The 11,481-nt window shown below is 44.0% G+C and overlaps 1 protein-coding gene across 2 annotated transcripts in view; it reads right to left on the bottom strand.

Moving 5' to 3' along the window:
- Window positions 1-11,038, bottom strand: part of pcsk5b (proprotein convertase subtilisin/kexin type 5b) — a 74,972-nt gene extending 63,934 nt beyond the window's left edge. For both annotated transcript variants that reach the window (XM_083784910.1, XM_083784909.1), the window contains exons 1-2: window positions 10,459-11,038; window positions 1,791-1,895 (exon numbers count right to left, since the gene is read on the bottom strand). In XM_083784910.1, coding sequence (XP_083641036.1) covers window positions 1,791-1,895; window positions 10,459-10,638 — 285 coding nt within the window. In that variant the 5' untranslated portion in view covers window positions 10,639-11,038. The remainder of the gene's footprint in view (window positions 1-1,790; window positions 1,896-10,458) is intronic.
- Window positions 11,039-11,481: the final 443 nt, after the last annotated feature.

The following is an 11,481-nucleotide window of genomic DNA, read 5'->3' on the forward strand; positions in this document are numbered from 1 at the left end:
TGGCGCTGCAAAAACAGGCAGGACGCAACGCCTTGAGAGCTTGTGGATCAGCAGCAGCCCGCAGCAGCATGGGAGCCGGCGCTCCGAGCCTCAGACGGTTCGGGGAGGCAAGACTTCTCCGGGGAGGAGGAGAGGTTACTAGGGCAGGCTACATGTTGCTGCAGCTAACAACACTGTCACCAGCCATGGTGGTTGTGATGTTGTTGTTGTCTTCCTATTGTTGTGAATAGGAAGAAAGAATAGAAGAGAGATAGACAGGGTGGGCTCCGGATCCACGGTCACACTTCTGATGGGCTCCATGAAGAGGCCTGGTCCACAGTGTTCAACAAAAACACCTTGAAGACCCTAACAGGAGCCCTAGTACAAGGGTTCTTCGACTATGCATGCACCTCCTGGTACCACAGCACCTCAAAGGCCCTTAAAACAAGGCGCCAGACTTCCCAAAACAAACTGGTCAGGTTACTACTTGGCATCACTCCTCGAACCCACCTCACCCCTTCCCATTTTGACAGGCTGGAATGGCTTAGGGTTGACGACAGAGTACAGCATCTTGCAATGGGTCTGGTCCACAAGAATCGATACACCACCAAGAAACCTGTACCTGTCTAAATACTTAACCCATTTAGACCGTAGGATGTGTGGAAATGTCATAACTAATCCAACCGACGGATTGCTAGGACGTGTGTACACGTCCTAGCAAGATATTCATTGATATCAAACGAGAGAAAAATATTCTGATCACTTCTCTCTATACGGCTCAGAAAGAATGCCTCGTATCTCCTAATCTAGGGAGCTCTCCGTGGTTTTGACCAGATGGATATACTAAGCTCTTCATTCCTGACTTCAACATGCCTCTCGTTCAAAATATGAACGCGAGGGATTATTCAGCGACTTTATCGTAATGATAGCGAGGTAAGCAAGCAAAAATATTTCTCCCGGTTTTTGTCCAGAGTAAAAGCGGCCATATATGCGCGGCACCCCGGGCTGTTTGTTTTGAAAGAAATCCCGGCGCTGATTGTTAATGTCAACGAAGTCCACAACCACAACACCAGAGGGAGCTCAACAAACCATGTGCAACCCAGATTCGGCACAAACAAGGGACTAAATTAACTTCGCTCCTATGCCACCAAAATGTGGAACGCCCTACCAACAGTCATTAAGACATGCAAATCCCTTGACTCCATCAAAACCGATCTCAAAGGGCACCTACAGACGGCTGCAATTCGAAACTGACACCCGTAAAATCTGAATCCCCCACCCACACCTTTTTCCTCTCACTGTATATGTTTTTTTCCCCTTTTTACCTCCTGTTTTTGGCTATATAGAAGTGTATATTTGTACGTCTCTAAGTGTTATTAACTGGTTCAGTCCACCCGACGTGCCCACACGTCAAGGCGCTTTACAGAGTAAAAGCGGCCATGTCTTCCCGGCACCCCAGAGCTTCTATTTTGAAGGAATCAATCAATACATCAGGGTTATGATCTGGTCACAGTAAAAAGCAAGAAGACTAGGGGGAAACAATAGGTCTCGTCTGTGGAAATTCACGAGCGTAGACAAACCTATATTCACCCTTTCCTATGAAGGAATGTGGTTATGAGGTTATATGAAATATGGGCCTACATACCAGCTTATTCCGAATAATCAAACACTGTCAAAGCACAGGTGAGATATTAACAAGGCCTTGATGCCAATCTCAAATGATTTGTCTTCTTGTGTGGTGGTGATGCACAAGGAGCTCGTCTACTGCACCTCGTTTCCCCTCCCAAACACAACTGTAAACTTTAACTTACCTTAGGCTCCATGGAGATAAAACTATGGCGACCACGGCTGGACAGAGTAGACCTCTTGATTGTTCTACTGTGGAAGAAGTGGTAGTGGTCTTTCAGGTCCCCAATCTGCAACACAAAGAAACTCTGTTGTGTTTCCATACTTGAAGACACATCCTCACACTTACTTTCACATTAAAACCATGAATGTTCATTTAAGTTTTCTAAATCATGACAATTTTCGGAAAGATTTGAGCCACTCGGTGGCGCGCTATGAGCTTGTAGATCTGTTATTATTCAATAGCTAAAGCATAACATAATGCCAAAATGGGTTCCCGCCCAAAATGGGTTAAGTGTGTGTGTGTGTGTGTGTGTGTGTGTGTGTGTGTGTGTGTGTGTGTGTGTGTGTGTGTGTGTGTGTGTGTGTTTTATTATTTTTATGTACATTTGTATATAATACATCAACAGAATTAATGTAATTATGTTTTAAAGGGTAAGAACACCCTGTGTTGTGTAGTTACCTTGCCATGATGTAACTCAGACAAAAGGACAGACAGTTTTTGAGTAGCTAAGAGATTAGGGAAATATAAGATACACTGGCAGACAGACAGCAAGCTGCGGAATGGTGATTAGTTTTAATAATTCACACAATTGATCAGGTGACCAATCCACTATGGTTGCAAAGGGTCCAGTGGTGCATCACTGATCCATGGCAAAGCCTCCCTGCCACAGCACAGGCCCCAACACACACACGCGCGCGCGCACACACACACACACCCCAACTGTTTATGACTCATCGAAATGAATTCCATAAAAGAGGAAGAGCGAGGGTTTACACATCTCTCAAACCTTAACATGAGAATTAAGAAGACTTTTTTGGCTTAGGTACCCCTTGGGGGGGGGGAGATTTATTTTTATGAACCCTACAAATAAAAAATTCTTCCCCCCAAGGGGTACCTAAACCAAAAAGGTTTGGGAACCCCTGATGTAGATGATTAACAATACTTTTAACTCTTGAGAGTTAAAGGGTCCATTTTGTTACTAACTCCATCTTTTGGATGAGGACCACCTGGAACCCCCTCAAGGACCACTGGTGGTCCCTGGACCAGTGTTGAGCCAATTGATCACCATAGCAACCCCAGCCTAGGCCTGATTAGGTCAATTCCCAACACCTGCTAAATCCTCCAAACCTGTATCTTGATTGGAATCAATCTCCACTCACACTCAGTCACTCACACTCCTCTCATCAGTCATGCAGCTACACAGACACAACCCAGGCACACTTTGGTAGGCCTATAGCCCTGTCCTGTTTGGATGACAATATTGCCTTTCCAACAGATTTTCATAAAAATAAAGAAAAAACAAATATCGATTATTAATTTTAATAATCGATTTCTGGTCCAATTAACGATTATCGATTAATCAGACCCATCCCTAGTCTAATATGGTTTTGCTGGTGGAGACAATAAATGTAAAAGACTTTCCTATGTTTCCTATGTTAGGGACCACATGCAATTATTTCATGGACCACCAGTTGAAAACCCCTGATGTAAAGCATCACCACACACAGCATCCACAAACTAGAGATGGTCTTACATGATCAAGACATGGAGGACTCAACACAATGATCACATTAACATAATGTGCCCCATCTTAGGCAGACGCCACCCTGGCCTGGATGAGTCTCAGGTGGTTTTTAGACAAGAATGGTGTTCATAAAAAACGGCAAAATAAAGTATCGTTTGCTGGGACACCAGCAAACGATAGTTGGTGTCCCCACGAGAACGGTGTTTTCAGGAGCTGAAAACGCAACAAAGGGAAACCAGTTGCCAGAGTGGAAATCTTTGAGAACGCCGTTTTATCCCTTCTCCGTGTAAACAGGCAAAACGGTGAATCCGCAAAACATATGACATCATGGCTCACGTTGGCTCACAGCGCATATGTTCCTGAACAAGCCTCCCTCCTCGCCTACAAAGCGCTGCTCATCAGCGATGGTGAATGTAAATAAAATGCCTTAATTGTGATAGGCGGCAGCAGCGTTTATCCTAATGTATTATAAAATATAGAACCATCCCGTGGCGCGCTCTGCCTGCATGCTCTGGGCTGCCTGTCAGCCTGTCTGTCACCTCGATGCGTATTGCGTTAGTAAAAAGCAGGCAGCGAGCGACGGCCACAACCACATTGTGTTCTGGAAGCAAAACCCTGATAGGGTTGCGTGAAGGGGGGCTACATGGTTCTTCTTCTTGTATGTGGGTTACTGGTCTATTTGGCAGCCCGTTACCACCTAGCGACATTATAGCGTTTTCATAAAGTGTGCATTCTCGTGTAAAGGGTCAATAACAAATGAGAACGCAATGGGACTTTGCCATTTTATCTGGAGATGGTCCACGTCTAAAAGAGGCCTCAGTGTTGGTCTGCAACACAGCATGCTTCCTCTCACTGTCAAATCAATTTAGTCTGCATCTAAACTGCTATTCTGGGGACACGATTCCCTGCCAATATGTCTCTGTGGCCAAAGTTTAAGACATGGAATTCAAAGCCACATATCCACTATCCAAATTTTCTCTAGCAACCGTCACACCCATTTCTCTCTAATGCATTCAAAGTGATGTTGAACTATGTACAAACCTTTTCACCTTCTATCTGTTGCTTGCAAGTTTGCATAGCCCCTGAAATGCTTTGGCCATGTCTCACGGACGGCTGGCGTAGAAGTCCGGGTACCTAGGCTGCTGCTAATCCAGCCTGACAGTGTAGCGGGTTCGAATCCCGATCCTGATAACCTTTGCTGTGTGTCATTCCCCATCTCTCGCTCCACCATTAACTGTCAGAATTATGTACTCCATAAAAAAATATATACATATATCTTGGAAAATCAGGATGAAATATGAAAAGTCGGGTCCGTCTTGATGACATGACTATGGAGATAATGTGTACTGATTTGTGTGATGTTTGGACAAAATCTGTAGGAGTAAATAGCAAACGTGTTTTGCTAAATTCATCCTGCTGGTGACACTCACGGCAATCAAGCACTGCATTCATGATTTGAAGACAAGAGATAATAATGTGTACTGAATTTCAAGCAAGATCTCAAAGTGCGGAAGGCACTTGCATGGAGTGCCCTGGCCTTAACGGCCAGTGTGGAACTCCAACCTCCCCTGTCAAATCAAACTCAGCTTTTTCTATGCAACGGTAGAGTGATCTCCTATAGAGGGTATGCGCATGCATAAAGTGAATGGCAGATCGAGTGACAAAGTGAATTTCTGTCAAGTCCAGAAAGTAGTTTTTGCCACTCAGTAGGTGTTCCCACATAACTTCCAGGTATGATAATGTCACGTGCATACCCTCTATTCACCCGTTTTGGTGGGAATGTACTGGGACTCTTGTGTGTGTTTCACTGTTGCCATGTCTGCTTATTATAAGCGACATTTGGCTTGTTGTTCTGTAAAGTCGCTTGTAAACAGAATTATTGGTAGTTGCTGGTTGTGGGGATATTTGGGCTTGTTACGTGTACAATAGTTGCTTATTTGGGCTTGCTTCCTAATGTTGTTTAAACCAGTGGTTCCCACATTTATTCACGTCACGGAATCCCAGATTAATATAGAATTGTCCACAGACTCAACATTTTTAAATGTATTGAAATCAATATCATATTTTGACATGCATGCGTGCTTGCTAACTGGGCCTTGCCTGGGTTCTGTATGCGAGTACGATTCGTGAAAAAATTAAGTTTGGAGCTACTAAAATACCCAAATTAGAATTCAGACAACAACTAGCTCCATTCCAACTGCATTTTACTGTGGGAGGGTTTGGGGGAAACAGGGGGTATCTATGAAACAATGCAAGGCCAACAGGACAGGATTATAGGTTGATTCATGGGTACATGTGTTTTTGTCTGGATTTCTCCTGAGTGTATCGCCCGTTCAACTCCAGGCCACCCAGACTGTTTGCTTGAATGTGATTCCTCTGCTCTCTGTCCACCTTTCCTCTCTGTCTCAATAGTCAAAAGAATATTATTTAAATATTAAGTACTCAATATAGTGAAATGTATTATTTTCTTGATTAACTTTAGATAGGCAGGCATATGAACTATAATACGTAGATAGTGTAGGAATATAGGTCACATGCACAGAATTGATGAAAAAGCAGTAAGCGCACCAGTTGATTTCAGTAAGCCTGTGTGATGCATTGTCATTGAAAGGCATGCAAACATAGCAACAGGGTCAGAAGCATGGAAGAATTTCACTAGATTAAATGACACACAGAAGCACAATGCAAACAGATTATCAAGTGTGCTGAGGGTTCAATAATTCAGTGGTGGGGCGCCCACTGGCCAAGTCGTCCAGGGCCAGGCACATATAGGCTTTGGCCTGACAGCGCGTCGCGTGTTCGAGTCCCATTCATGATGACCTTTGCTGCATGTCTCTCCCCTTCTCTCTTCCTCTTTCCTGTCAGTCTTCACTTGATACTATCAATAAAAGCCTAAAACAAATCTTAAAAAAAAAAAAAAAAATCCAGTAGTAGCCACCACTATATTTTAAGCCAGCAGAGAATAACGAGCCATGATCGAAAACACCCAAATACAGTTGGATTTAAAGACGGGCTTTGATGGCCTAGTGGTTAAGGAGCATACCACATATAGGCTCTGAAGCAGACAAGCAGACTGATAGGGGATTCACACTGAGACGGACTGAATCCGTTTCATTGGAACCGTTTTCGAATACGGTTGCCTGGTCCCCGATGGCCATGATTCACATTGCCCGAGATTCAACAGCGCACCCGGGTACACTTGCATAACACACTTTAATCCTGTGCTTGATGGCTGGCGCGCACGGACACTGACCATCAACGGTGCGACATTGTCTCAAATAAATCCAGACACACTGAATTGCATTGCCTCTTTGGCTTTTTGCCGTTATACTACTTGTCAGCCTGCCTGCTATTCACTGTGTCAGTCAGTTCTGTGCTCCAGTGTATTAGTTTGCTATGGATTCTACTTTAGCATTATTATTATTTTGTTTTACTTTGGAAACTGTGCCAAGCAAAGCCCAAGAGCCACGTGTAGTCCGCAGAATAAGATCAGCGCGGTGCTGCGCGTATAAGCAGATTCAACAGGAGAAGGGCGGCGTTGAGAAATGCGCTGGTGTTACGCATCGTGCAGAGGCTGTGTTTTTTTTTGTTGACGCTTGGCTCGTCGACTGCATGCATTCACATTGGAACGATCCGTATCTGAATACACTTCAACGGTCCAGAGACCCTCCCCCCATGCGGTCCCGGGGACGGTTGGGCGATCCGCTCCCGGGAACGGTACGCATCATTCACACTACCACAACATCTGCCAAGTGGTCCCGAGTGCGCACCCGGGACCATAGTGTGAATCCCCTATGACAGTCAGTCGCGGGTTTGATTCCCGACTCGACGGCCTTTGCTGCGTGTCACTGCCCATTTCCTGTCAATCTTCACTTGTGCAATCCAAATAAAAAGGCAGAAAACCCCCCCAAAAAAAAAAAAACTGTCCCAAATGCTACGAACATGCACTTTGGTTTTTACAGCTATAGTAACAGCTTCACTAAATCAAAAGTCCACACTACAGATATGCTCTCATTACTTGTTAGTCAACAGCATTATAATCTGTGATATACTATAATACTAACATATACGGTATGTGATGGATATATCATAACTCTGAGTATACCTAAGGTTACTCTATATAACAATCATACCACTGCCAATACAAAAACTGCCAGTTATACATTTTAAGCATTGTCCGATAGAAATGTGGTTATGTTTTTGGAAATTCTCCAATACAAACACAAGGAAATCCACGTATTCAGCCGGTATGTGTCGATATACAGTCAGGGTTCCCAAACATTTTTAATAATTCATTTTCAAAACCTTTCCATAACTTTTCCAACGTATTTCACCCCATTTCCAGGTTTATAGTGCAAACCATACGGTGCAATATTGAGGCTCTGTGTGCCATCAATGCCCTAAAGACAAACTCAAGCGAAGGCTCCACATAACGAAAAGAGGTCCCTGATGAGCCGAGGTCTCTGAGGGACCTCATCAGCTGATCCAGAATCAGTTTGAGGTCTTACTCTGGGTAGGGGCCACATGTAATAGACATGAAATAGATGTGTAATAGACGTGGCCTCTCTCAACTCGTGCCAACTTTCTTTATTCATCCGTCCAGCCACCTCTCCTACTTCCACAACCCCTCTCCCAATGCATCTGCTTATAAGGGATATGATCATGATTAGGTTATAAGATGTTATAAATTAAAATCTGCAGTTTTGCATCAAAGCCTTTTTACAGGCCAATAATCGAAACTCAAGGAAATCAAATCATATCACACTTAAATTGGTAACCCATTTGTGACTCCAGAGGTTGCTGTGTCTTAGCACTGTTGCAGAGTTTCTTGCCTGGTGTCTTCCCTTTTCTTTGATTCTTTCAGTAATGATGTTTAATCATGCTAAATAAATAGGCTATGAATTATTAGGCAATGTAAATAGAAACACAAACCAACTTGGACACAGCCAAAACAATACATATATTCACAATGGATTGGCAATCATTTTCAACTATTTAAGTTACATAGTGGTTGGTACATGGTTGGTGAATGTTAAAATCTCCTATTATGTAAATCAAGTTATGTTACGAATACCAACCACACAACTGGTAACCATTGTGACACACACCGTCACCGACCCTAGTTTAGAGTACATGGGCCAGTTAAACGATATGTTCCGTATCAGTCAACCGTCCGTACTGGACGGGCCCTCATCACTACTGTGGGAAGCAGGGTGGTTGTAGGGGTGGGGAGGTGAGGTCAAGGCTCACATTAGCAGACTAGAGTGTGCTGTTATCACCCTGCACAGCTGACCCCAAATTCAGGAAGCAAAGCAATCCTCTTGTCTATGGGGTGTCAAAGTCCAATGAACACTCCTTATTGAGATGTAAATGAGGGCGAAGGGTGGAGGTTGGGGGCGGGGGGCAAACTACACTTCTTGGTGAATTCCTAAGGGGGCTACAAATGGGGGGTTGAGGGGCACTACTATTAGTTCCCGTAAATGAAAGGGGGTAAATAGGGCCATTAGGGCCTACTCTCTGGGGAGTATACTGTGTGGGTGGGTTGGAGAGAGGAGGGGGTTCAATAGCTGTTGACTAGGCTACCCCACAACAACCTGTCAGAATGCCCCCTTCTATTCCATGCTGTCTTCATGTTGAGAGTCAAGAAAGCAAAGCAAGTGTGGTCTTTAACTACCAGCCTATTTCGGTGTAGAGAGTTTGTGTTTGTGTGTGTTGGGGGGGGCTCATCATAATATTTCAATTATGATGTTGCTAAGAGACAACGTGAATCCCCCTGTAGTTAGAGATAGAGAATAAAAAGTCTGACATTCATTCCACAAATAACATGTGTCATAACAATAACAAGTACAAGCTTTATTATTAAACTTGTATTTGCAAGTAGTGCTATCTCCTATGCATTGTTGATGATAATGAAACACTGGGTCCATGCATATTGCATTTGGGTGAAAGTGACAATATGCATTACTGCATTTTTGTGTATGTATGTATGCATGTATTTTTATTTACGTTTAACAAAATATCTCAGTTCCCCTCCTCACTAGGTAGGCTACAGTCGTTAAAACTACTGTAGAATCAGAATAACTTTGTCATTTTTTTTATGACAGGCACATCATGCAGGCATACAGACCTGATTGCTAATGAGAGAATGGGAATAGAAAATAAAGGACTCCTCTTTATAATGATTACAATCGAACAGTAGCCTAATAGAATAATCACACCCGTGTGAAGTGAGGGGCGCTCTTATAATCGTACATCATAGATCATCTCATTCCGGCCAATCAGAATTTGCGTCCTCACTTTCGTCTCCAATGTTTGTGTTACGCAATGTTTGTGTTTACTCGAACACTCAAAATTGTCCATTCATTGTCAATGGCATTTAATGTCTGTGCAAGGACAAAGTTTGTGTTTGCACACACACTAAAAGCTGGACATAGGCTCCTCAATAATAAGAAGCAAAGCTGGACCACACCAGGCAGCGTATATAGGATAAGGGTTTCCTCAAGCTACAATAGCAAACATTTATCACAAGACAAATACTTTGAATGTTAAAAATGGGTGACTGGGCAAGTGGGCAAACGAAATTATTTTGGTCTCAAACTCAAACAAACCCCACACTAGCAGCATGACATGACACAAAAATACTGTCAAGGTACCAAATGCATTAAATTGGTTTATAACCGTATTAAAGCCGATGCTTTTTCTGCATGTCCCGCAAACTGACATGTGGGGCACCTGTTGTGCCATCGGCTTCCAATCAGTCTCATTGTTCTCTTTTCTCTCCCAATCTTTCTCTTGGTTCATGGCAGCCTGTATGCATGCGTGTTAGTGAACGAGGCCTCAGAAGCCGCTGAGTTAAGAGGAATCAATGTATATAATTTAGAGAGAGGGCACTGTGTGACTGGTTCTGTCTGTGAGATCCAAGGGGTGGGCTCTGACAGAGGCTCTAACCTTGACGTTTGAACCTCCGTCGTAATGTCAGTTTGTTTCTGATAATGAATTACCAATATAAACAAGTGCCATTTTAAGCTTTTTTTTTGTTGTTCTGTGATTACACAAACTAGACAACACACACATACAACTTTGATTTAAGCCGCAGGCATCCTACCTGTCCCATATTCCTATAGCCATATTTTTCCGCTATCCGGTCGGCGAGGTCAGATCCCCCGGGTATCCTCACAGCCCAGTGGTTGAGGTAAGTCCGAGCGTCGCACGGCGGGGACGCAACCCCCAGATAGATCGCCAGGACGCACAGCAAGCTCCGTCTCAAAGCGGCGTTCAGGACCATCTTCCCCCACTTTTCACCCGACTCTTCTCCCGCGTCTCCCTCCTTCTCCTCCTTAGCCCAGGCAAGGCAAACAACCAAACTTCACTTCTTTCTCAAACGAGAAAGATTCTCATAGAAGCCCGACTGTCCGCTCAACCTCCACATACACGCAAAAAGGGGAGAAAAAGAGGGGGGAAGGAACAGAGCCCGAAAAGAAGAATGCCTGAAAAAGCTCCGCGTCCACACGTTCCTCGCGGCTCTGCTATCCACGCGTGTTGTGCATTAGATAGTTTGTGTTCTTTCCACGGTGGAGGAGGAAGTCTGTGTGCGCCGTGCGGAGCCCAAAGCTGATTTCTGTTCTCCAGAACAACTCGGATGTTGGTTGTTCGCTCATAGGGCTTTCATGTGGCGAAATGGCTACAGCGCCTCCCCCCAAATAACTAGCGACACTCGGGAGACGGGAGAGTAGAAACAACTAAACCCGCGGGGTTTCCCTCCGAGCTCCGCTGGGTCTTAAAGACACACTTGTTGGAGTGCTGCTGACTCCAGAAAGTAATGTGGATACCGTTATATTTTGAGACATCGATTTAATTCAATTTCTCCACCTAACCCCACTTAATTCAAGCATATATATATATATATATATATATATATATATAGAGAGAGAGAGAGAGAGAGAGTGAGTGACAGAGTGAGTACCGTAGGGCAGGCTATATTATATATAATATACACATGTATATATATTATTGTGACCGTAAGTCGCAGATTACTATGAAAGCCGGCAAAACCTGTCCGTCCATCCGTCAGGTGACAGGTCACGCCACCATATATATGGCCGTCACCATATATGAAGATCACGACACT

The sequence above is a fragment of the Protomyctophum parallelum genome (genome assembly GCF_964188405.1).
Source record: "Protomyctophum parallelum genome assembly, chromosome: 15".
Classification (NCBI taxonomy): Eukaryota; Metazoa; Chordata; class Actinopteri; order Myctophiformes; family Myctophidae; genus Protomyctophum; species Protomyctophum parallelum.